At 42.9% G+C, this 27,449-nt stretch overlaps 1 protein-coding gene across 1 annotated transcript; it reads left to right on the forward strand.

Moving 5' to 3' along the window:
* Window positions 1-17,959: 17,959 nt before the first annotated feature.
* FGFBP3 (fibroblast growth factor binding protein 3) lies at window positions 17,960-19,033 on the forward strand. The gene has a single exon (XM_030204877.1). It carries the CDS (start codon window positions 17,960-17,962, stop codon window positions 18,605-18,607), a length of 648 nt encoding a protein of 215 aa, XP_030060737.1. The 3' UTR covers window positions 18,608-19,033.
* Window positions 19,034-27,449: the final 8,416 nt, after the last annotated feature.

Genomic DNA, 27,449 nt, shown 5'->3' on the forward strand with positions numbered 1-27,449 from the left:
GAGAATGGCAATTACAAATCAAACTCAGGTATAAAGTATCACATAACATGTAAAATGAGTTTATTTTGTTGGGCAGACTGGATGGACCGTTCAGGTCTTTATCTGCCATCATTTACTATGTTACTATCCTGCTTATAATCGAATGAGAAAAATGCCCAAGTTCTGACCTAAATTGGGAGATGGACGTTTATCTCACAAAAACGAATAACGCGGTATAATCGAAAGCCGAACTTGGACGTTTTCAACTGCACTCCATCGCGGAAGCGTACAAAGTTGACGGGGGGGGGGGGGTGTCGGAGGTGTGGTGAAGGCGGGACTGGGGCATGGTTATCACCCGAACTGAGATGGGCGCCTTTCGCCGATAATGGAAAAAAAAGTATGCGTTTGTAGCTAGAATTTAGGGCACTTTTCCTGGACCCTGTTTTTTCACGAATAAGGCCCCCAAAAGTGCCTGTTTTGGGAGAGATGAAGCAGAGGAGTATGGGAGTGACCCTGGACTACAGAGATTTCCTCTCTTCCTTCACCCTCCAAGGAATTTTCAGCCTCATTCATCCTCCTGCTTTCTTTCTGAGCCCCCCCCACCACCACCACCACCCTTGCTCACTTGCTTTCTCCTTTTAATGCCTCCCCTCTGTATAACATCTCTGAGTCCTCTCTCCTCCATTGTTATTGCAGGAGCTGGAGAAAAGGTCTCCTTACCTCTGGCTACTGATTGGCTCTTTCCTATAGACAGGACCAATCAGATGCAAGAGGTAGGGGATAGGCTGCTTGCTTCCTGCCTCTGTCCCTGTATCAGACTAAATTGTTAATACATTAATAATCTATCTTCTGCAGTTGTCTGCCAGTCTGAGCTTTGGGAAGGCTTAGCCTCCCCAGGCCTTCTATACTGGGTGCTTATGGTTTGCAGAGTAAAAAAATACATACCAGTAGATACGGTACTTAGTTTTCCAAAAGTGATACCAAAAACAAATGCAGGAACAATTTTATGTGTCAGAAAATGACTTATTTGGGAATTTTAAATGTATTACTTTTAAAAACATACACACATTCATCTTGAAATCTTATTTGTAATAAAGAAAAATTGCAGAGAAGATGATTCTTTAGCTTAAATATTCTGCATAAAAGAAAACATTTCAAAGCAAATAATCTGAGTTTTTAAATTGTTTTGGCTCTCAAAATAGCATTCTATCCTGAATAAGTAGTGTCTAATAGCTAGATTGGAGATTGATGCTATCTATCCTATCTCACATTGCAGAGGTGAGTTACCCTTGTCATTATCTATGATTGCAGCACTATCAAGGACTGAGATAATAGACGCTAGGTGAAGGGCTTATATAATGAGATAGTTTGTCCAGTCAAGCCTTGCATGTTCAATATTTCCACATGCCTACTGTACTTTTTATCATCAAAGTCATAAACCTAATGTAGCTCTCAGTCACCACTCTAAGATGCCCATTACATAGCCAAAATTGTTTATCATCTATAAATATTTTTTTCTGAGCCTGTACCTCTGAAGAATAGCTCTGATAATAGATTTATTAAAATATAAACACACAACTAGATTGCAAGTTGGCACTTTTTTAAATTGTCAAATGTTCTAAAGAGAGAGAATAATTGCCAGATGGGGACCTTGAATGTCATTGTAATATGAACTGGTGACTCACACATTTAGGAATATGTGTTTCCTTTGAAGACAAAATCTAGTTTATTTCAAATGTTGTGGGTTTCAGGGGTTGCAGTAAACTGGAGTGAATCTTTGTTGACCTGTTATGTGGCTACCTACTATAAGTCCACAATTTTCTTTATATAAAACAAAGTATCTAGAAATTGTAGCTCAAGCTTTTGGATGTAAATGTCATCAATAAAATGCATACTTACTAGATTAAGAAATGTCTATAGTCATAGGGAGTGATTCTGGGGCTCTCATGGGTGGCTTGTATGGCTGTTTTGATTTTCCTAACAGACTTGAAAGTTACCCCTGATAATCTTAGCACACTTATCTATCTATCTTCTTCTGCAGTTCTGAAGCCTCTGAGATAGCTAGAAACATTACATTTTCTTCTTACTGCCTCTGCAGAAAAGGATATTCAGACTTCTAGGATTATTGCATGCAGGGTCGGACCAGCTAATATTAACCAGAAATAACAAAGATAAAACAGCTTAGAGGTTTGTTAAGCTCACCAGGTATATTTTTAAGTGGTTGTATCTTGTGAAGCTTCTCTCCTGGACATCTACCTCCATCTCTTTTTAAGTAGGGCAGAGAGAAATTTTAAGGTAAGTCTAGTGTGTCTGATTTATAAACCAGTATTTTGCAAACCTTTCAAGCCCAAGGCACACCTGTGTTTCTAAATATGTTGTAAAACACACTAACCTCTGTATAGCAGGCAGTGAGCACAGGAAAGAACTCACACTGCTTCAATACCATATATGGGGAAGCATATGTATTGGGGGACTGTAGCTAAATGGGGACTGAAGAGTACAGTCTCTTGTGCTTTCCCATTCCCTAGCCCTCAATGTGACCTGCAGCCACTGAAGTCTGCACTGCCACCCTCATTGAAGTTATTGGGAGTCAGGTAGAGGTGGAGCATGGGGTGGGGTAAGGATACAGCATGGGTGCATCAGGTTTTTCTCCTTCAAGTGTAGTGCCCACCCATCCAACCTGTTGGTCCACCAAAAATTTGACTTCTGGCTACACCACTGGTGAGAGCATGGGAAAGAAATCACACGGCCAAAAAAGAGCTAGGGAAGCAATGAAAAGCTCTACGAGAGAGTGGAAGGACCCAAAAGAAGAGGCTCAGGAAAGGAAGGAGGAGATACTTTGTGAAATGTGTATGCTGCTTAAAGCAGGGCCCAGCTATTCATGCCCTGCATGCTGCTTGTGAATTCCCCTACTCTAAGCTCCATGTGTGACTACACTACTCAGAAAGGAGCTCCTCTTTAGTTAATGAGCCAATGCTGGTATTTTTTTTTTTTAGTTACATTTGTAAACCACACTTTCCTACTCATGGCAGGCTCAATGTGGCTTACATATACAGGTACTTATTTGTACCTGGGGCAATGGAGGGTTAAGTGACTTGCCCAGAGTCACAAGGAGCTGTGCCTGAAGTGGGAATTGAACTCAGTTCCTCAGGAGCAGAGTCCTCCACCCTAACCACTAGGCCACTCCTCCACTCTGTGAGATGCCAAGAGCATAGCCCATGTGCTAGTCTGAACCTGAGTATCAGACAGCAGTCACTTTTTCCAGGGCAAACCTGATCAGGTCTGAAGGCAGACTTTTACTGTTTGCTGGACTGCAGTCTGTTGAGACTCACAAAAGCTGATAAACAAAAAACAATATTGTTCACCTCTAACAGGCATTTTCCAAAGAAACGGGTCTGATAAGGAATGCAAATAAAGTGATGTCATCTGGCAGTACAAGAATGGGTCTGCTCTTCCAGAGGTCAGAACTTAGTATAAAGTTCTGAGCATGTTCAAGCCTTCTGTCATAGAGTGTCTTAGTAAAAGGGGCCCTAAGTTAGGCGTGAGATCCATGCTTAACTAGTATTCTATAAAGGGTGCTCTGTACAGAATACCCTTTGCAGAATAATAGTTTACCGTGGATCTTCCCAGTGTCTAACTCTGGGCGCCATTCCTCCCTCAATGTCTACTCTCTTCTGACAGAGTCTTTCCAAAGAAACAAAAATCTACCTTTCTGCTGTGTCGCTAATCTATTAATCGTGGGATCTCTTATAGACAAGGAAGAAAAGTTGTAGTGAGAAAGTTCTTAAATTATCAAGTCACATAAGGACAATAGCTAGGAGGCTTTTTCTTATTATACACAGATTTCTTAAGTAATTTTAATTGATTTACTTATTCTATAAAGCTCATCATTATTGCACTCTACAGGAGACAGGTTTCTGTAGTTAAACCAAAACATTTTTTATTTCCCCATGAACTTTTCTGACAATATTCACTTAGAAAACAATGCATAGACTGAGCATTAACAGGGAGGTGGTATTCTTTAGAATTAATTCAACAATAATTTAAAAGCTGATTCCCCCTCCCCCCCCCACCACACACACTCAAGTTTCATTGCTATAAACATTCCGTTAATAGATTTCTTAACAGATTTGGCTAACTACACATTCACAGAACAGAAAAAGTGTAATATGTAGAAAGCATTAACAAATACTAAGAAAAATATCATTAAAAGGTTTGCAAAATCCTCTACATTAATTTTAAAATACCTTAAAACTTAGATTATAGTTTAATAGCCTATGGAGTTGACTTTAGAAACCTAAGGGGAGGGAAATGGGACTTGATATACCGCCTTTCTGAGGATTTTGCAACTACATTCAAAGCTTTTACATGTATATAAAACAGATTTATATGCATAAATTGGCATATATGGTCCTACATATATAAAGCAGGAAACAGGGGCGGGGGAAGAAGTGTGATCCAGGTAGGCCTTCAAAGTATACAGGCAGAGAAATTCATTTTACATAAAAAGTAGACATCAGAATTGAGACATCCAAGTCAGAACAAACTCAATTCCAGTGGCATTTTAGGTAATAAATAGTAATAAAACAACATTTTTAAAAAGATGTTGCCTTTTTATTTTAGTAACTTAATACCTTTTTTGACAAGACTAGGACCTTCTTCTTCAGGTCAGCACAATGTGAACAAAAGATGACAATACTAGAATGTATTATTGAAACCTAAAAGCATTCCAATGATAGTCTCGTGGGGACTGTGTGGAATGTGTGCAATGTGGAGGTGGGGGGAAAGGGTGAGAAACAGGGAAAATGGGATGGGTGATCACAAGCCCCCAGATTCTATATAGGTCCCCCAGAGTTGGGTGCCAAATTTAGGCACAGAGCTCAGATGTGCACGTAAACTAGTAGTCAATTGGGTATTAACAACCAATTATTGGCATTAATTAGAGTTAATTGGCACAAATTTGGATTTACACAGGTATCTCTTCAACAAGGCCTACCATGACAAATCCATAGCTTAATTATAACACTTCACCACTCCACCCTTACTCTGATAGTCTTCTTTCTATAACTGTTTGCTTAGTTCTTTTCTGTCATCCTTGATCACTCTGTAATACCAATTGTATCTTTTACCCTGGAATGGAGATGCCGTAACAGGTCTTTGTAAGCCACATTGAGCCTGCAAATAGGTGGGAAAATGCGGGATACAAGTGCAATAAATAAATAAATCTGCCCTATGCTCTATTCTATATGTGCTCCAAGTGTCTCACATGCAGCCCAAATGTGGGTGTGGCTATGGGAGGGACATGGGCTGGTTAGGAGCATTCCAAATATTTAGGTGCAGTGTTATAGAATTTGGGGGTTGTGCGCCCAACTTGCACCATGATTTATACCAGGTTTCAGCAGGTGTAAATCCTCACACCCAAAGTTGGCTGCAGGAATCCTCTCTAAGCACTATTCTATGAAAGGCCCTCCACTTTATAGACTAGCACATAGCACGGATTTTTCCCAGAGCCTATTTTTGAGCAGCGTCCTGCAGCTCTTTCTTACAGAATTTACAAATGTCAGTTGTACCAGTTTTTGCTATGCTCTCCATGAACCATGCAATCAGCTGTCCTGAGCTGCAACTATCAATCTTTTGTCCTTAGGTTTCAGTTCTGCTCTTCTTAACCATTTATGTATCTGGGCTTGAACCTGGAGTAATATATTATATTTTTCACTGTATTTGGGTGGAAACCCCCAGAAGTTACACTAGATAACATGGCTAAGATGCCTCGTGAACCCTCAAGGATTTTAAAGGATCATGAGGGGGGAGAGGAAGCTAGAAGACAGCTAGAGCTTCCTTCAATTGGTTGCTGGGGTCAGTGAGGAGCTCCAATCAGAGGAAGTCTATCGGGAGAAAGGAGAGCTGGATTTTGGCAAGTTAGGTTTTCTAAAAGGCCTGGGAAGAAAGAACAGGTTTTTCGTGAGAGGTTTTACCTAATTGTGGGTAGAAGATTCATTTTATTCCCCTTCTATCCACTGTTTGGGTGTTTATTACCTCCTGCTTCCTGGTGGCAGCAACAATGGCCATGTGACTGGCGTTCTCTGGGATCGTCCTGTTTTTTCGGCAGCCAGGGCTCCTTTTATTTTTACAGTCCTTGGCAGCTTGAGAGGGCTATGAGCCTTTGGTGGTAGGTGGAAATGCTGGTTGCTGTGTAGAGAAGTGGGCCTGGATAGTGGGCTTACACTGGGAGGTCTGGTGTGTGCAAGGAGCAGGATTGTTGTGCATTGCTTCTCTGTTGAGGACGTCAGGATGCTGAGTGTGACCATCAAGCCTGGCATGTTTTCCCTGTGATTCTGAAGTACCCAAGTTGTGTGGTCACAGTGGAGGTGTACTCGCAGTGGGTGTTGGTTGCAGGTGGCTTGGTGCTACGGGTGGGGGCTGGCAAGTCGAAGTGTTCAGTTTGGGGGGGATAAGTAGTGGGGTTCTGTGGGGCAGGTTTGCAAATTTGTTTGCTCTACTTAGATATTAGTATGCTGGATTTAAATAGGGGTCTTGGATATGGCTGCTACACAGCAAAACAAAAAGGGACAAGTGACAGGCGAGGAAGGTGCAAACAAAAGAGGGGGGTTGGGTGGCTAACCTTTCTGAGAGAGGTTCTATGACAGCATTGAAGGCAGTGAGTGGCTTTGGAACTAGGACAGGGGTTGAGTGCAGAAGAGGAGTGTTAATTAAGGAGAGGGAGTCTACAGTAGTTTCTTCAAGTAGTGTTCATCCAGCCAAGTAGGCACATAGACCTCCGATGACAGATGACAGCATGGAAGAGGGGGGCACCAGCTTGCTGGATGGTGAGTCTGAAAGTGATGGTGAATTGGGACAACTAGGTGGGACTCTTACTGTGAGGTCGAGGGGAGTTGAATGGGGTAGGCAGCGGGTGACAGATAAGCAATTGTGAACAAAATGAATCAATAAGATGTTTTTACAGAGTTTGTGGAACATAGTGAAGTATTTGGCTAAAGAAAAGTGATTGCACTGCACAAGAAGGGGTTAGTCCTCTTCAGGTTTGAGAATTCGAGTCTTCTGAATCTTTGGAATCTTTTTCTTCTTTAGATTCTGAGAAAGATGGGTTGGGTTTGGGGGTTGGTTGTGGTGCCTCTTGATTCAGGAGGTCTGATGAGGTGCAGCTGTTGCGTTGGGGTCATACCCTTTGCGCTATTGCTCCCCTTGACTTTCAGGGTCCTAAGAAATTGTGACAGAAGGTTTTACAGGAGAAATATGTAGATTTGTTTTCCCTATTTGCCAGAGATGGTAAGGTTGAGGAGTGTAAGAAAAGCAAGGAGAGTACGGATGTAGAGAAGAGGTCTCGGGTCCCCAAATCCATATTTAATTGGATCCTGGCCTTTCATGTTTAGGTGAGTATTTTGGTGGAAGCAAAGCCTGCATTATATCCTTGTCTTTTGTGTTATTCAGATTTGATTCTTTGCACTTATAGAACATTTGGGGTTTGGTCATGGCTCAACTTGATGAGCAGTTTTGGAAAGGTTTGGCAAAGGACGAGTCTGAAGCATGGGGTTTTCAAGATGTGGATGTGTGATTGTCGGAAATGACAATGGTGAGACATTGGGTGCCAAAAGGAGGGCTTTGCAATATGGTTCTGTTGCAAGTGGGAACTACAATTGACACTCCAACTGGAATATGAAGCATGGGGTTGCCTTCCCGTCCGTGTTTACACTTCAGTGCTGGGTGGTGTGACTACGCTACATGTGATTTTCTTCACTAATTTTCCATCTGTGGGGCCCAGGACCCAGCTTTTTGATGCACATCAATAGGTCCAGGTCCCTGCAGAGTCCCGAATTTGTGTCCCCACCCAGGGAGTTCAGTTGGGATTGGGTGTAATTTGATGGGTATGCAAATGCGAATGTTATGCATTTGCCACTTGTTATTCCTTATTTGCTGATCAACTTTTTAAAATAGCTTTTCCTCTTGTTTGCATATTTTGTTGGTCCCATTCCTGTACTTACAGATGGATTCTCAATCATTCCTTCTGCTCATAGACGGTCGGTAGCCCAACTGTTTGGGGAGGCTAAAGGGGGCGGAGCTTACCTCCATACGCTCCGTGGCAGCGACGTCAATGAAGAAAAAGACTACAGGGTCGCCGCCAGCTTCTCCCTTCTCTCTGCACACAGTGTCCCGTGATGCATTTCCTGTTTCCGCGAGAGCAGAGAGAAAGGAGAAGCTGGTGGCGAGGCTGTAGTCTTTTTCTTCATTGACGTCGCTGCCATGGAAATAAAAGATGAAAATGCACGGGGCGGGAGGGTGGGCTCCACAACAAGCGGAAGTCGACGATTCGGCTGGGGAGGCTTAGCCTCCCCAAGCCTCTTATACAGGGCACCTATGCTTCTGCTCATCTATTTTCTGGACACTTGTTTTCATACTTCAGCACTTTTTGCACATTTGGATCTGTCAATTATGATTAAATAGGGATGGAGGCCTATGCTGGTAGCTCTATAAGTATAATCTATTCTATGAAGTCCATTCCTCCTTCTATTTGGCTTATACTGATTCTTATAGACTACCTTGTGAGTGTACAGTTTTCTTGTTCATATATCCAGATTTTCAAGATATTTAAGAGGCCAGTCCACAATTCCAAAGCTGTTCGAGAGTATAAGAATCATAAGCTGGTTGATGGCCTGTATTGTCTTCTTCAATGTTAGAGCACTTTTCAGAATCAATTTTAAGCTCCTGTAATACTCTTTGCTGTTCTTTTCTCTTAGTACTTTATGCTGGACTGTTGCTCCTTCCTCTGCTCCCAGATATTGATGACACAACCATTGGTCAGAGAGATGTTTTCAGTTTTACTCAATTTTCCTCCTAGGAATGTTGCCTTAGTACATTTATCCAGAACAAAAGTCATCATGATGTCATCTGAAAAACATTTTACCAAACAGTTGTTCTGCTGAATGTTGATCACTGTAGAGCTTCAAGTTACCTGCAAACAGCAGGTGTGATGTTACCTCTGGATCTTTGCAGGTTCTAAGGTCTAATTATGAGGTCTTGTGATATGTGATGACACAGTTTGCAGCATCTTATATTGCAGGGATGTGTGCCATGGTCTTTTAAAGCTTCTGTTGGGAGTTTGTTTTTCACTAGTTTTTGTTTCAGATTTGGTGTTGTCAGAAGGCCAGCATTGGTGGAGCTGGAATATCTCTTATAATAATTCATCCTCCTGGCTGTAAATTTTTTATGATTTTTCTCTGTTGTTCCATCAGAGAGATGGGATTTAACAGAGATTTTGTTTTTTTAAAAATCACATTATAAACCATAAGGCATTGAATTTCCAGGTTTTTTGGCCACTAAAAACATAGCCGGATAAGCCGATATTCATCAGCTGACTAGCTAAGTTATAGCAGCAAAAGATAAGCCTGCTATTTACGTGGGTCTGTCTGGCTGCTAAACTTAGCCAGTCAACCAATGAATATTGGCACTAACCAGCTATGCTGTGCAACATAGTCAGTGACTGGGCTAGCCGCCAAGCAGTAATATTCAGCCGAGATACCTGGCTATCTCGCACTGAATATTAGCACATTGCCAGCTTTGGGCTATTTAACTGGACAGGAGTTATTCCTGCCTGTTAAATAGTTAAAAATATTGGGTGGCATGAAATTGTACTGTTTTGTCACCTTGTGATCACTCACCCAGCTCTCACTGTTTCTCACCCCCTCCTCTCACCTCCTTACTCTACACCCCTACCTTTCCCCATGAGACTGTAATTGGAATGCTTTTTAGGTTTCACTTATATATTCTAATATCGTCATATTTTGCTCATATTGTCCCAACCTGAGGAAAATGTTCTAGCCTTTGAAAGTTTATGAAAAAATATATTGTTAGTTCAATAAAAAAAAAAGTAACATCTTTTCTTCTGAGCGTCCTGCATGCACAGGTGCCCCTCAGGGATCAGTCCTGTTGGCAATTCTTTTTAACATCTATTTGCGTCCACTGTGTGCCCTCTTGCAGGCATTAGGTTTTCATATAGAGTGTACACGGATGATATTCAGTTCTATTTTCCTTTGACAGGGGCTGTTAAGTTAAAAACTATTTTGAATGCTGTCCTTAAATGGATGACTCAAAATCGATTACAACTGAATGTCAAACAGACAGAGATTATGTATGTTGTACATGATTCATCTGTTATTTTGCCTACCAGTTTATCCCTGTTAGCAGTAAATATGGAAACATCCTTGCAAGTAAAGAACTTGGGTGTTTTCCTTTAGAGCTCAGGTGCAAATGACAGTTCGTAATATATACTTTAGGATGCACATGCTATGGAAATTAAAAACGTTGAGGAAGGTAGGTCAGACTACGATTTTAGGAAGTTGGATTATTGAAATATACTTAACCTGGGATTGCTGAATTATTGTGTTCAGGCACTCCAAATAGTACAAAACTCTGCAGTGCGGGTGCTATTTAGGTTATCTAGGTCAGAGCATGTGACTGCTTATTTCAAACGTTTGAAGCAGGGGCGTAGCCAGACTTCAGCAGGAGGGGGGTCCAGAGCCCGAGGTGAGGAGTCACATTTTAGCATCCCCCGGCGCCGCCAACCCCCCCACACCATTGCCAACTTCGCCCCCCTGCCGCCGACCCTCTCGACCCCCCCTCCCGCCGCCAACCCGCCGTCGCCTACCTTTGCTCACAAAAATGTCCAAATTGGTATTTTCAGAACCAATGTTTAGGTGTTTTTCTATGAAGTCCATTAGAAGTGCATTCAAATCACAAGGGGGCATGTCAGGGGGTATGTTAAGCATGGATTCTGGCCATTCCTAGCACGTTTTTCAGCCATGATGGAACAAAACTGTCCAGGACTAAAACTAAGACATTTTGAGTTAGACCTGTTTTTATAATAAATAAGGCACAAAAAGGTGCCCTAAATGACCACTGGAGGGAATCAGGGGTGACCACCCCTCACTCCTCCAGTAATACTCAGGTATACTATAATAATATAATAATATCTAATTTGAGTAGTTTATGATTTATATATATCATGTTATAGATACATGTATATACTGGTGGTAAAGATCCATTTAGGCTCAGCTGTATGTACATACACAACTAGGAGGCGGAACATCGTATGTGCAATGATGGTTCCATTGTGACACCACCACAGATTCCTCTTGGGGATATAATGGGTGTAAACGGTATGGTCTGAGCAAATTTTAAACACTTTAAAATATTTTACAACACTCTAAAGTGCATAAACAGAAAAGATAAAATTATTTTGAACCCAAGTTTGTTATAGTGAGTTTATGGTTTGACTTGGTTTGTTGGTTTTGTTCTTCCTGATTTTTTGTAATCTATAAATGTTAGCACCTACTTTACAGAATTACCCGCTGGCTACTGCCTCAATCCCAAAAATTACCCCCACCACCCACAATTGCCCACCATTCCACAGATTTTCCAACTCCAAAAACTCCACCCAGCAAATGTTTCACCACCTTGCAAACTACCCCACCTGCAAAAACTATCCCCCAACACACGTATATGCAGAGGGGTTGGAAAGTATTCCACGAGCCATGCTTTGCATGCTTTCCCCACTTGCCATTTACTAGGAAAAAGATTAACACACAAGAAGGAAGGAAACAGAAGGAAAAATGTACATAAGCTGTGCAATGACCATGAAGCACTGTATCTAGAGAAAACATTCAAATCAGTGTTTTCTTCTTGTTGCCCATAAATACTTGACTAATCGAGGCCAGAAATGTCAAATACCCAGCATCTGGGAAAAGGAACAATCCATAATCAAGCTGCATATGAATGAAGCAGTATGCAATATGCAGGAGACATGAGGCAAGGGCCATGGATCTGGAATATCGCCTTTCTGTGGTACAACCAAAGCACTTTTCAGATATTATATGCAGGTACTTTCTCTGTCCTTAATGGACTCATGTTTTGTACCTGGACTAATAGAGAGTTAAGTGACTCGTTTAGGGTTATAAGGAGCTGCAGTGGGTCTTGAACCCTGTTCCCCAAGCTACAGTCAGCCTACTGCTCTAACGGTTTGGCTGCTCCTCCAAGTTTGTGGCATTGAGAGTCATACATCACAGATACATTGTAGCCTAGTGCACTGGTCTTGACTCCAGGGATGCCCGGTTTAAATCCCACTGCTACTCCATGTGATCTTGGGCAAGTCACTTAACCCTCCATTGTCTCAGGTACAAACTTAGATTGTGAGTGTTCCAGTGTACCTGAATATAACTCACCTTGAGCTACTACTAAAAAAGATCCATATGAATAAAATAAAAACCCTACTGAGTTTTTTCATTGTCAGCAAACTAAGCACTATGTTTACAAAGGTGTTTTAGCATTGTTAACGCTCCTGTAAATTTAAGGCGTGTTAAATGCTAACGCGCCTATACATTTCTATGGGTGCGTTAGCGTTTAACGCACGTACACCATTTACGTGCGTTAAAAATGCTAATGCACCCATAGCGCCGCTTGTAAACCTAGCCCCTAGAGTGAAATATAATAGTGTCATTAGACTGCTTTGCCCTCTGACTGGCTATCTTGCCCACTGGATTTATTAGGTTGCCTGACACTGTTTGCAATTAACATTTTTAAACTGTACCTGGCTTCTTTGCTTTTAGCTTATTAGATCGTACATTTCTCTAGGTGTGGATAGTTTTGCTTCTGACATGTCCTTCAATACGTTTTTTTTCTTTAGTTGTTTGGTTTTTTTGCAATGCATTTGAAATCGGTTTCAAATCAGTTGTAAATATGCTTTGGGGGTGGTAATCTGATGTGAAGTCTAAAACAGGTTTCAATGTAGATTACAACTTCACTGTTTAAACATTAAATTGTGTTTTATTTATTCCTATTCAGCCACACTGTATTATGAACCTGCCAGTAGAGGTCTCTCTTCTTCTGCGAATATGTTTTCTCGTCCAGAAGGATACAGTACATTGGTTTTGCCTTACTATTTATACTCTCGGTATGAGCAAACTTAAAAAGAATTGTATCTTAACGGGAGGGGGGAGGGCAGGATAAATGTATAGCCTCTTAGGGGTCTTTTTACTAAAAATGGCCTTCACTGTTGTAGACGCGTGCATTGAACGCACGCAGGTCCATTTTTCAGCGCGCCTACAAAAAATGCCTTTTTTTTAGACAAAAATTGGCACACATCCATTTTGGGCCTGAGACCTTACTGCCACCCATTCACTTAGCGGTAATGTCTCACACATTAACTGGGCGATAATCGTCAGCGCGCATACAATGCCAATTACTGCCCGGTTGGCACCACATGCCAGAAAATTGCTGGCACGCCTACTGGACACGCTTACCAAATGAAATTACCACCCGGGCCATGCGGTAGCCAAGCGGTATTTCTGAATTGGCGCACGTTGGGTGCGCGTAGGCGCCTATGCGGCTTAGTAAAAGGGCCCCTTAGACTACTAGCAAGTGAATTAACTCCAGTAAGGCAAAAGGCCTAATGTTTTGGATCTATATTAAATTGTATTGCGGTATTCTCCTCCAAGTTGCTCTCTACGTTTCTTAGGGCAGTTGTTGATTCATATTCTTTCACTTTCAAGTCACAGTCTCCCTTCTGATGCTAATGTCATTCTAGGACACTTCCATATGGAATGCATTGCAGCAGCCTAGCCAACCTCCCTAGAAGGAAACAGTCGCCTTCATCCTAGCTCTAAAATGTTGTCACTGTGAAACACTCTTCTTTATGTCCAACAGCACACTAGAACAGAGACTTCCTATTTCTATGCTTCATCATTATGGGGTCCTTTTACTAAGGTGCTCTGAAAAATGGCTTGCGGTAGTGTAGGCATGGGTTTTGGGCACGTGCCAATCCATTTTTCAGCGCGCCTGTAAAAAAAGGCCTTTTTTAAAATTTTTGCCAAAAATGGGCGTGCAGCAAAATCAAAATTGCTGCGCATCCATTTTCGGATTGCAGCCTTACCTCCAGCCGTTGACCTAGTGGTAAAGACTCACGCAGTAACTTGGGTGGTAATGACCTATGTGCATCTCTAACGTTTAGCACACCCTAAATATTAGCGTGCGTTAAAAACGCTAGCATGCCTTATTAAAAGAGGTGTTTATGAGGTACAGTAGGACATGAATTTACAATATTGGTATCAGCATAACAATAGTTAAATGACCAAATATAGCTGAACAAGTTAGGCGTACATCTCGGCAGTGCACCAAGCGGCCATTTTACTAAGGCACAGTAGACCTACTGCGGGCCTACTGAGATGCACTGAGGTGTCCCGCAGTAGTTTTCTGCTTAGCAAGTGCTAATCCTGTGCTGGAAAGGGTCTTTTCTTTTTCAGCATGGGAGGCATGACTATGGGTGGAAAGTAGGCATGCCTGCACTAATCAGGTAGTTCGGGCCAGTGGCTTAGCTACTATGGGGCCACGGGGGCCTAGGCCCCCATAGATTTGGCCCTGGACCCCCCTACCGACGACCCTCTCAACCTCCCCATCCGCCATCAACCCACCATCGCCGTCTGCTACCTTTGCTGGCGGGAGCCCCAACCCCCGCCAGCCGAAGTCTTCTTCCTTCGTTTGGTTTCTGAGTCTGAGTACAATGTGCAGGACGTCATACTCAGAAACCAAATGAAGGAAGAAGACTGCAGCTGGCGGGGGTTGGGGTCCCTCGCCAGCAAAGGTAGGCGAAGGAGATGGCGGACGGGGGTCGAGAGGGTCGTCGGCAGGGGGGATCAAAGTTGTTGGTGGTGGTGCTGGCGGCGGTGGGGGGTGTCAGCAATGGCAGCGGGGGGGGGGGGGGGGGGGGGGGGTGGCGGCGCCAGGGGGGGCTAAAATGTGCCCCCTCACCTCGGGATCTGGACCCCCCTTCCACCGAAGTCTGGCTACGCCCCTGGTTCGGGCACATTGCTGCATGCTACCCATTTAGCACGGGAACCCTTACTGTCTCCTAGATAGATGGCGGTAAGTTCTCCCATAGTAATGACCGCACAGTAATGGGGAAATTAGCGCATGTACATTACAAAAAAAATATGGCATGGTGACCATTTTATCACTGAGTTAAAAGTGGCTGCAGCTCATGGAAAACCCACGCACTGACAATCAGGGCCGGTCAAACCCGGTAAGCGGGGTAAGCGCCGCAGGGGGGCACCTGCTTTCAAGGGCGCCGCTGCGGCGCCATACTGCACTGCTCTTGGTGCTTTAAATTTTTAATTTACCTCCGTTCCAGCAGCGGCGTCATTTGAAAGCCCTGCCCCGTCTCTAGCCTTCCCTCCCTTCGTGAGTTCATTCCGCAGTCCCACCTTCTGATGTCATTTCCTGAAGGGCGGGACTTTGGAACAAACTCACGAAGGGAGGGAAGGCTAGAGACGGAGCAGGGCTTTCAAATGACGCGGCTGCTGGAACGGAGGTAAATTAAAGATTTAAAGCACCAAGGGCGGCGTGGTATGGCGGGGGATGGGGCGGAGAATCGCTGGACAGGGGCAGCATGGGAGAAGAGAGAAAGGAGATGCTGGTGGGGGCACGTGGGCACCAACTCAGTCTGCAGAGACCCTAGGACCAGCCATGCTGACAATAGCGCCGGCCAATTTTAGTGCAGCTCAGTAAAAGGACCTCCAAATTTGAGTGCCCAAATCTGGCCACTATATAAAGAATTTGGGGGACAGTGCAGACTGTTGCTACCTTCTCAGTATCATTGCCAAATGACAAAACGCAAAACGTCATGTTTTTTCCTGGTAATAACATGCAGCAATGTAAGATATGCCATTAACATTTCCTATAATATTCCCCCCCCCCCCAAAAAAAAAAGCCCTGCACTGATATAAGCATTTCTTACCAAATTTTTAATACTTTATTGCACATCCTTTTTAAAGTACCATTTTTAAAGTATCACAGAGCCACTTTGTCATAACACTGATCAAACAAAATAAAACATGGAAAAGAAAATAAGATGATACCTTTTTTATTGGACATAACTTAATACATTTCTTGATTAGCTTTCGAAGGTTGCCCTTCTTCGTCAGATCTTATTTTCTTTTCCATGTTTTATTTTGTTTGATTTCTATTGATAACCTTAAGAGTGGACTAACACGGCTACCACACTCCTCTTCATAACACTGAGAAATCCACAACATGCGGTGGATAACATTTTCAAGCTAGTGTGTTTTTATTTTTTCTACATATAACTGTGAATGTATATGATTAAAACAATTAGTAAGTTTTTGTAGGTTTTTTTTTAGACCTATGATTACTTCTTTACTGGTTGCAGATTTAAAAAGTCTTTACACATATTACGTTATTGTAGGATTTTCTGCACCTCTTTTCCTCCTTATATATATATATATATACAAATTTTAAAAGACTGGACAAAAAAGGTGTTACCACAATACCACAAAATATGTTTTTTTCAATATTATATTACATTGTTTTCCTGGGTGTTCACCATTGTTTTCTAAGTTGTTATTAACATGCAGCCATTTAAAAAAAATTATTGCATGAGAACTTACCGCCATCCATTTTGTAGGAGGTAAAGGCTCGTGCACTATCCACGCAGTAATGTAGCTGTGCCAATTAATGCAGGGATGCCCACTCTCCTCCCCTTGACTTGCCACCTCAAAATTACTTTTTAGTGCGCATATTTGGCAGTTACTGCAGGACACCTGAGCGCATCCCATCTTATGCCAATTCAAGCTGTGTTAGGTGCACATTAGCATCTAATACAGCTTAGTCAAAGAGCCCCATAGTTAATTATCCTTAACCTAGGATTTTGTACTTTGGTGGTGGAAAGTAATAGTCATATTTGTAGTAAAACCTTTAACAGTAAAATGCTACTTGCTTGCCATATTTTCTGTCTGCAGGTTGGAGTATTAAACTGTACCCCTCACATACACTGAGTATCATTAGATGTAAACAGATTCTGTTGTGCTACTTCATATGCTGTGTGTGTGTGTGTGTGTGTGTGTGTGTGTGTGTGTGTGTGTGTGTGTGTGTGTGTGTGTGTGTGTTTTTCTTTCATGCAGTTTCCCTGGGAGGGGCATAAATGGGGGATGGCCCCTCCTGTCCCATTCACTCCCATTATATCCTGCCCTAGCCTAATCCCACATGCATACTTCTGCACTTTGTAGCACTCTCAAGCACCTCACCCAGGGTAAGTCTTACTGGTGTATACTGAACTGCAAATAATCAGATAGGGAAATAAATCCAGTTACATTTTGGATTGAAGTTCACAGTATTTGTAAAATATGATAATAATAAGCTTTCTTAAGAGGATTTTGGTCTTACCCTGTATTTCTGTTGACTTCAGATTCATTAATTTGGTTACATAGCTACATCAAGTTTTGCATATTGTATGTTTTTGTGAAAAGTACTGTATTTTGCATTTATGAAATTAATCAGATGAGGCTTTGGATCTTATTTACTCGAGTACAAAACACTGTTTCCTTGGGTTATAAAAAAGTAAATTCTTTATTGCTTAGTTTGATATATTATTTGCATAATAATTGTAAACTTTATCTGGTGCCAAATGAAAATGTTTCCTTCTTTTCTGCACAGCTTTAAAAGCATAATATTTTTATACCGATATTAAGCTTAAAATTATTAGTTTATTCAAGTTCATGTTACCCTATTTCTGCAATCACCGTTCATGTTTTCTTCAAACATAAGTGGTTTTTTGCAACTACCAACATAAAAATTACTTTTTTTCTGGTTTTATAATATACAATATAGCTGTCTAACCATATTAGTAAAATCAGACTTAGCTATAAGTTTCTAGTAATGACGGTTTTCATAACATAAGCATCAGAAATATATTGTAGAGAGTCATAAACAACTCAATGTCACTACCTCTTTCAGTGCTATGTCACAGGCTGAAACTGATAAATGTTTGTATTTTCCACGCCCCCCCTTTTTTTAAAGGGTCTTTAGGATGTGAAGAACGCTGCACTCCCACGCTTGGACAGATTACTAATGCTTGGGTGCTCTTCAATTACCAAACCAAAAGCAACGTTGACCCAGTACGATGAGTCTATCTCGTGTGTTGCCATTATTTCTTCTCTGCTGCTTGATCCCCTTTCAGGAAGTGGATAGTAGCAAAGAAAAACAAGCCAGCAAAAAGGGAGAAACTGCATCCTATGCACGGTCAGGGCAACTGTCAACGAAAGAGAAGCACGCGTGTACCTGGAAAATTAATGGGGATCAGCTTGTCAGCTTAGAGGTGACTTGTACGCAGCCAGACAACAGCAGCTACCAGTGCACCTATGAGGGAGAGCCACAGCGGTGCCCTGATTATGGCACCAAGGCCAAGCAGTATTGGAAGCAGATCCTGGGGAGAATCAAGAAAACGACCAATGCTTGCCAGGTGAAAACACTCAAATCGAGGATCTGTAATAAGGAACCAGCTGTGAAGTCCCAGCTCACACTAGTGCAGAAAGGGACTAGTGCACTGGAAGAGAAAGAACCAGGCAAGGGGAGAAAAAGGGGCCGCGCGAAAGAGACTGGGCTGGCACCAGAGCCCACGGCCAAGGAAAGTGGGGGTCACAGGACCGAGAAAGGGGGCAAGACGGCAAGGAGGGAGCCCGGTTCCAAAGTCAGTCAGAGCCTGAATCCACCCACTAACCACCCACCCCCAACTAACTTGTCAACCACTACCAGGGAGGTTAATGATTAGATCTCAGAGTTCACTGAGGATCTGGCCGAAACCTATTGTGCAGAGAAATGGCATTCGTTTTGCTCCTTTTTTGTCAATTTCTGGAACGGTTAACCTTTCTAGGACTGGTGTGTTAGATCAGAGTAGCGTGTTGTCATGTGCAGCAAATCATTTCCTAATTTAATGCCTGCCGAATGCCTTTGGACTGGCTTAAATCTAACTAGACTGACAAATCATTTCAACAGCTAAAAGAACTTATGAACTCGCGCCTGGAAGCAAAATGATTTCTTCTCACAATGAATATTCTAGTGGGGTTAAATCATTAAACAGTTACATTAACTAGGGCTGAACCGAATATTTGTATTCGATTCGATTGTATTCGGCTGAATAGTGTTTTAAATTTGAATACGAATAATCCCGGGCTCTGCTGTGCTAAATCCTACAGAGATAAACATTTGATCTCTGATTTCAGTTGTTTCTGTTATTATTTGTTATGTTAAAGCTCAATGCCCATTATTCATATTCGGTATTCATATTCGGCTGAATAATAGTTGTCATTATTTGTAGTTGTTTGAATAGTAAAATATGATAATTGGTACAGCTCTAATAAACCTGTTTTAAAATTTTTTTTTATTTCCAACAGTATTACTTTCTAGTCTAACACTGGTGATACCTAATTCTCTAATATGGTCAATTTGATTCAGTTGTGTGGTAGACGGAACAATAAAGATAACTTTTTAATATAGAACTGTGGTGCTTGAACTTTTTTTTTTAAGCCTAATTGTGTAGAAGATCAATCAAATAATTCAGGGGCCCTTTTACTAAGCTGGGTAAGGACCTACACACGTCCAGCGTATGCCCAGCTAGTTTCTACTATGGGCTGCTTACCTGGCAGTAAACAGCAGTTTTCGCATGCTGCGTGCTTACTACATTGGTAGCGCGTGAGTCTTACAGCTAGGTCAGTGGGTGACGGTAAGATCTCAGGCCAAAAATAGACATGCACTGGTTTCAATTTTAGCGCACGTCCATTTTCAGGCCCTTTAAAAAAGGCCCTTTTTCCTAGGTGCGTTAAAAAATGGCTTAGCGGGCGCCCAAAAGATGCACTTGCACTACTGCAGGCCACTTTTTACCACTGCTTAGTAAAAGGCCCCCCTCAGTTTCCCTATTGGGCAGGGTTTTTAAAAATATAAATACATGTGTGCACTCCCACCTAGTCTTTAAAAACCACTTCCATAACTGGAATTCTAACTTTTAATAAACAAATACGATGGCAAGCTTGATCAGGGACTAGCAGCTAGAGCACTTGAAACCCCCTCCTTCCTTTCCCCGTTCACTTCTCCCCTTTTGTGATACATCTAACTCTGGTGCCCTTTCACTAAGCTGTGATAGGACTATTGCGCAGGTAGTGCTTGTCAAATTGACCTTACCGCTGGGGTAGCGCAGGCACCCGGTGTTAGTTCTGAAGTTGGTGCCCGCAGTAGAAAATAATTTTCTATTTTCTACTGTGGTTGACAGTCCCAGCAGGAATCGGCAGCACGACCACATTGCCACGTGCTATCTTGATTACCACATGAGTAGCTTGCGAGCCCTTACCACCTTCTAAACAGATGATGGTAAGGGCTCGGTCAGTAAATAGCCACATGCCAATTTTAATATTAGTGCATGGCCATTTACTGCCCCATTTTAAAAAGGTCTTTTTCCAGCCACAGTAAAAAAAAATGGCTGAGCACGCGCCAATTTCACCCATCAAAAATAGTGCAGGCCACTTGTTACTATGGCTCAGTAAAAGGGCCCCTCCGCTCCTTCTCCTACCTGTAATTCCTTCAGCCCCAGCCACAACCAGCAGGACTACCACATCCACATGGGTCCTGATGCACACAATTACTCCTGTGAAGAGTTGGTCAAAGTTAGCACTTTTTAAAAAAAACCTATATTGCTAGAGTGCAGCTGAATCCAGACGCTGACATATCAGGACCTACATGTGCATCCCCTTTCTGAAATGAGGAACGGATGTGTAGATTTTGATTCTGTCCAAGCCTCACCCCATTCCTCTGATCCAACATAAATGACTGATCCCTGCAACACAACAAAACTAAAGTACGTCATGGACAAAACTCAACTCTTCCGATGTACGTTTCCCCAATGTGGCCATGCCACATGAACTTTATCTTACCATAGCATCACTTTGTTTTTGTTCTCACCAGAGTCTGCAAACGCCTCTCCTTTTTTAGTATCTCTCTGTCACACACACACACACACACTTGCACATTCACTCTCTCTCTCTCACTCAGTCACTCTCACACACACTCTCTCAAACATACAAACTACGAGGAAAACCTTGCTAGCGCCCATTTCATTTGTGTCAGAAATGGGCCTTTTTTATTAGTGTAACAAATAAATAGTGCACTTATTCATGTATATATACTGCTACTAATCATTTCTATAGCTCTACTAGACATATACAGCACTATACATGTTATATGCAGGTATTTTCTCTGCCCCTAGAGATCTCACAATCTACATTTTTGTACCTGAGGCAACTGAGGGTTAAAGGGCCCTTTTACAAAGGCATGCAATGGCCTACATGTATCCAGCGTGCACCAAATTGGCATTATCACCTGGCTACCACGTGTCCCGGGTGGTAATTCTGAATTTAGCGCAAGCCAAAAACACGCGTTAGAAAATATTTTCTATTTTCTACCATGGGGCGCCTACCTAGTGGTAAACGGCAGTTGGTGTGCGCTGAATGCTTACCACCCGGGTAGCGAGTCAGACCTTACCACTAGGTCAATGGGTGGCGGTAAGGTCTCAGGCAGAAAATGGATGTGCACCTGTTTCAATTTAAGTGCACACCCATTTTCCGACCCCTTAAAAAAAGGCCCCTTTTTATAGACATGGTAAAAAAATGGCCCGGCACGCGACTAAATACACACTTGCACTACCGCAGGCCAGTGGCGTAGGAAGGGGGCGGTGGGGCGGTCTGCCCCAGGTGCACGCCGCTGGGGGGGTGTCGGCTCCACTGGTTCCCTGCTCCCTCTGCCCCGGAACAGCTTACTTCCTGTTCCAGGGCAGAGAGAGCAGAGAACCAGCGGAGCCGATGCAGCTCCCAGCGACATGCACTCGGGGCGGTTCGGCCCTCCCTCGCCACTTTCCCATGTAAGTACGCGCTCCGGGGGGGAGGGTGCACCATGCTGCACCCGGGGGGGGGGGGGGTGCGCAGCGGCGACCCGCCCCGGGTGTCAGCTGCCCTCGCTACGGCACTGCCGCAGGCCACTTTTTACCACAGCTTAGTAAAAGGGCCCCTCAGTGACTTGCCCAAGATCACAAGGAACTGCAGTGGGAATCAAACCTAGGTTGTCAGGTTCAAAGCTCACTGCAGTAACTATTAGGCTACTGTGTATACTGGCTTTCTTTGAAATTGGGTCTTGTACAGGGCTGCCGAGAGGGAGGGCAAAATTCCCTGGTCCCGGGACTCCAAGGAGGGCCCGGCGCTGGGGTCTCTCACCCTCTCCTGGTCCCAGGCCGCCAGCGCCACAGTCCCTAGTCTCCACCTGCCTACCCTCAGCTCCCTTCTGTCTGCCACCCGGTCCCCTGCATTAAAAAAAAATCTCGAAATCAGCAGCACAGCGCCTTCCGTGTCAAAGTGGCAGATTACATCAGAGGAGGGCGGGACACAATGAGGGAAGGCCCGCCCGAGGCAACTTCCTATTTCCGCTAGGGCGGGACACAGTGAGGGAAGGCCCACCAGAGGCAATCTGCCACTTTCATACAGAAGGCGCTGCGCTGCCGATTTCAAGATTTTTTTTTTAAATGACGGTGTCGGATGGCAGACAGAAGGGAGCTGAAGGAAAGTAGGTGGAGACTGGGGACTGCGACGCCGGCGGCCTGGGAGCAGGACAGCGAGGTGATAGCAGTAGCGATTGGGGAGAGGCGGGAGTAGGGTGGTGGTGATCCTTGGGGGGGGGGGGGGGAGCGGCGGGCCACCTTGCCACGGGCCCGGCTCAGTCTCGGCTGCCCTGGTCTTATATGTATATGCCTGTGTAAATGTAGGTATTTAGACATGGAAAGGCCTATGCTACACACACACACACACACACACACACACACACACACACACACACACACACACACACACACACACACACACACACACACACACAAAGGAATGTGTGAAAACACAAACACATACAAAAAAACCAAAACATTAGAAAATCTTCATTTGAAATGAAGACTAACCAATTTTGGGGGGCAATATTTTCTCTTTCCTATCATCATTTGTAGTTCCTTTCCTTTTCCATGTGTTTTTTTTCAGCTTTGTACACCACTCTGCTCTACTTTGGCAGCTAAAGCGGTTAGGCAAGTTCAATAAACTATAACTAAATGATAACTATAACTTTGGATTCTGACATAAGTCTCTTAAAAATGATTAAGTCCTACAGTTAAGCCCCTCACAATAAAATCCTTGAGGGATCCTTTTACAAAGGCGTGCTAATAATAAGCCTGTGCTAAACATTAGAGACACCCATGTATTAGCACACACTAAAAACGCCAGTCACCTTTAGTTTGTAAAGCAGTATATAAGCTTTTCATAATTATAAAGATATAGTCCATCTCTGTTAGCCTCAGTAACCGATTAACACCAACTTCTGCTTCTCTTTAGGCGATTGGTAAGCAGAAGGTTAGATTTTATGTTGGCTGTAACAGATACATGTAATACTTATGACAATGTTGTTTTATGAAATGTTTACGTAATATTGTAAATCACTCTGAATTATATGTGTGACAGCTTCTAAACTCATACCCATCTATGCATATAATTGTGATAAAATTAATGGTGTTGTGTTGGGAGAGTTGGAGAGAAAAGGTTAACATTCCCACCCTGCATCACAGGGTCGGTGTGTTAACCTCTTTGACAAACATTCCAAAACAAAAAATGGCATTTAGATACAGATTGCCTACCTGTCTTCAAGCCACAACAACAAACCCACACAGAACCCCTCCCATATCCTGCTGCTCCCCCAGTGAAGAAACAATGTTGTCCAGAGCTCCTGGAAGTCTACCTGTCCCACACGTAGCCCTCTGCAAAGAAGAAGAAAAGATTCTTTACCTCATGTCACCTTGCTCATTGTTGTCAAAATCATACTAGCTCCCTGTCACCCCACATTCTGTCCACATGTGAAGCAGTGTTGAGCAGGCACCAATTTGACAGTGAAGGGCAAGATATCAAGATGTAAGCATCTCTCCTTACCTTTCCTTCATGGAGGTCTGGCCCTGGGGGTGTTTGAGGGTAGGTGGCTTCAATGGCGTTCCTAGCCTGGATGACACCCGGGGCGGATCGCCGATGCACCCCCCCCCCCCCCGGCGACATGACACCCCCCCAGGTGCACGCCACTGGGGGGGGGGGGGCTGTAGCGCACGCCTGTCGGCTCCAAGTTTGCTAACTTCGCTCGTTCGCTGCAGCACCCTCTGCCCCGGAACAGGAAGTAACCTGTTCCGGGGCAGAGGGAGCTGCAGCGTACGAGCGAAGTTAGCGAACTCAGAGCCGACAGGCACGCGCCGCAGCACCCCCCAGCGGCGTGCACCCAGGATGGACCGCCCCCCCCCCCCTTGGTACGCCACTGGGTGGCTTTGTTACAGGCAACCCAAGCTTGTATTGTGAACTTGAGGAAGATGGGAACAGCAAAAGCAAAAGTTACAGTATATGTACACAACATGATATCACTGAGTTTCTGAACAGGCACTGTTTTTTTTATGGGTGCTTCTAACTGTACTGTTACATTGATCCATTGGCCTCATGGATATTTGCATGGGCCTTGGAAAGAGATTTATTTGTGATGTTAAGGTGAAATGTCGGGACGACATTTAAAGAAGGCCGGGTGATTTGTAGATGGGGTATTAAAAAAATTAATAAATAAAATGCTGGGTGTCCCTTGTAAAGGAGCCATCCTGGGTCTGCTAGGGCTGCCCCGGGGTCTGCTGGCACTTTGGGGGGTTTTACATGCAAATGATGTGAAATGGTGCCTGTTTATGGTTTTAAAAAAATAGAACAAGGATTGGATTCAGGAAAATGTGACCTGGATGGTGGCACAATTTTTTATTAAAGTGTAATGTAATTTACCTTGTATTTTGTATGGAAATCCATTTTCTCCATACACTTTAATGGGAAAATCTGATTTTAAAATGGAGTTTGTGAAAAGTTTACAAACTGTAATAGTTGGTTAACCTTCCACAAGCTGGTGTCTGATTGGTGCTGCTAGGTCAGATGGCCTAGTCCTGTTGGTAGGGGGAGGCAGAGCTGGATGCAAGCAGAGGAACTGAAGACACAGGAGAGGACCGACCTGTGTGTGGAAGGTGCTGCGCCTGTGTGTGTGTAAGAGTTGATTTATACAGGAGAGTGAGCTTAAATAAAGAGTTGTCTGATACAAGGTGAGAGGAACTGAAAAAGCTGAAGGAGCCAGACCTGGGTGATGAGTGTCCTGGTCTGAGAGAGAGAAATTGACTGTAATTCAGTGTGAGAGTGTGAGGAAAAAATTGTGTTGCATTGCAGGGCAGCGAATGACTGAGAGAGAGTGGAATTTTGTGGAACAGAGGGACGGAAGGTAAAAGGGAGATAGACTTGCATGAAAGATGCTCTGCCCTTTTATGTATAAGAAATTTGTGTGAATAGACAAGCTGATAACCACAGCACACCTGACTGGCACTGAGGGAGTGCATATGTGTTAATTTGCTAAGTGGTTATACAGAAAGGCTTGCTTGAGTTTGAAATCGGCTATAAGCTGTATAATAACCTGCTGGTAACAAGTGAAGGTGGCTAGTGGCAGTGAGTGTGCATGAACTCTGGTGTGTTTCCACTGACCTGCTGCTGAGCAGGGTTGTGACCACAGTGCACCTGACTGTAGTGAGAATCTGTGCTGATTAAGAGACTGGATGAGACTGTTGTCCTTGGTGGAACCACTGCTTAATAGGGCATTGGTGTAAAAGGTGTGGAAAGTGAGAAAGTGAGCCTGACATCAGTGAGGTGTAAGAAATTAAAAAAAAAAAAAACAAATTTTGGTGAGATTGATGTTTCTTCCTAAATGATTTTTGTCAGAAGTATGAAAGTAATGATTGACCCTAAGGTGTGTCAATATAAGCAGAAGAGCATTCCTCATTAGGCAGGGAAAAGTAACAAGGCAGGTTCTGCAATAGGGAACATTAATAATCTGTTGATTTAATCTAGGTAGGTTGGCCACAGTTTTGAAAATAACAAAAATCCTTATAAAAATTCCCACAAGATAGGGAGACAGGGTTTCAATTTCTTTTGGTTAACTACAGTACAGGTACAGAGGCTGTTGGGCAATGCAGGAGGACCATCGCAGGAGCGACATGTGAACCAACTACCACAAAAGACCAAAGTTACCATCATACAAGAAAAGTCTACAGAGCAGCTAAGTGTTCCAGCCACCATCTTGTTCAGTAATTTACGGGACTATGTATAAATATGGGTACTTACCTGATTGCTGACAGTAGTCCATAAACTGTCTGAGTCATTTTAAGTAAAAATTTGGGTTCTGAAACAAGGAATTGAACACAAAGAATCAATTCCCTTACTTAAGTGTATGAAAACTGGTGAAATTTTAGGTAAAGAGAGGAAAATTTGATTAATGTACTTATCTGATGTGTTAAGTTGTGGTTTGAATAGAAATTGATCGCTTCACAGCGTATGTTTTCCTGAAATTATACAAGAGCTGAAAGTTATTGTGAGCTGAACTTACTTGTTATTATAAAACATTCATTGCACTTTAACACCATCTTGTGCAATAAATTATTTAAATCCAAAATTTAGTGTGCAATATTGTCATCATTAAAATTTGGTAACATCTAGGGAAATTCGCGTAACATCTTGAATTGCACACTGTATAATATTCAGAATTTCCCCACCTTTCTTTGTACCTTCCTTAAGTGGTGAGTGTTTAGCGTGGGACCCTACATCGTGATTTTATTATTGTACCGCCCTCTTTATAAACCTCACCCAAAGGGGATCTACATTAGTAACTTCCCTTCTGAGTCCCATAGGCAGACATCACACTGATAACTGGGGGTGTCGTAATAATATAAGAGGAAACCCTTTTCTCTCCAAAGTACAAAAATATACCTGAAAACTATAGTAGGAGAAAAATAAAAGAACATTATCCACTCCTACCCTAGCTGAGATAACATTTAACCATTTCTCTGACCTCATATGCAACTTTCTTTAAATCAATCACCTTACTTTCTAACTGTTCCTACTTTCTTTCCCTTCTGTATGTTACATCTTTGCTTTACCCTTCGCTATCACCTATAATATTCTATTACGTATTGTGTTGACATTGTAAATAATATAGGCTGGCCCGTTGAAGCTGAGTATTCTCTAAGCTAAGATTGACGCAGACCATTTGACCCTGAGGCAGGTGACGAAACGCTGGCCACCGTTGGTCATGGTCGTATTCAGCGTCCTGAGAGCTTAGATGGAATGAAAGCTAAGTAATTTGTATATCTAAACTTTTAAGTAAAGAAAAAGCAATAAGAGAAAAATTATTTGCAGGGGTGTTTGCCGATGATGAAGCAGCCCAGCCCCTGTGAGCTTTTGAGTTATTTAGCCGGGGGCTTCTTGAGGCATCACCTCTTCATTCTATAAATTTAATGTATGGTCAGATTAAATGCCAGTTGAGTCTTTATCTATCTCCTTCATTATTGTATGTGGTTGTTCAGACAGAAGTATTAGGAGGGGATTGCCTTCATAATTTGCTTTAATAAATAGTATACCATGCCATACTTTGTATTGTTTTTTAATATTTTTACTGCTGTAATTGTCTATTGTTCATGTTTGATCTATTCTTACTGT

The sequence above is a fragment of the Microcaecilia unicolor genome, chromosome 5 (genome assembly GCF_901765095.1).
Source record: "Microcaecilia unicolor chromosome 5, aMicUni1.1, whole genome shotgun sequence".
Classification (NCBI taxonomy): Eukaryota; Metazoa; Chordata; class Amphibia; order Gymnophiona; family Siphonopidae; genus Microcaecilia; species Microcaecilia unicolor.

What these genes read in the sequence shown, in the direction of transcription:
- FGFBP3 (XM_030204877.1), top strand. Translation starts at nt 17,960, where the DNA reads ATGAGTCTATCTCGTGTGTTGCCATTATTTCTTCTCTGCTGCTTGATC.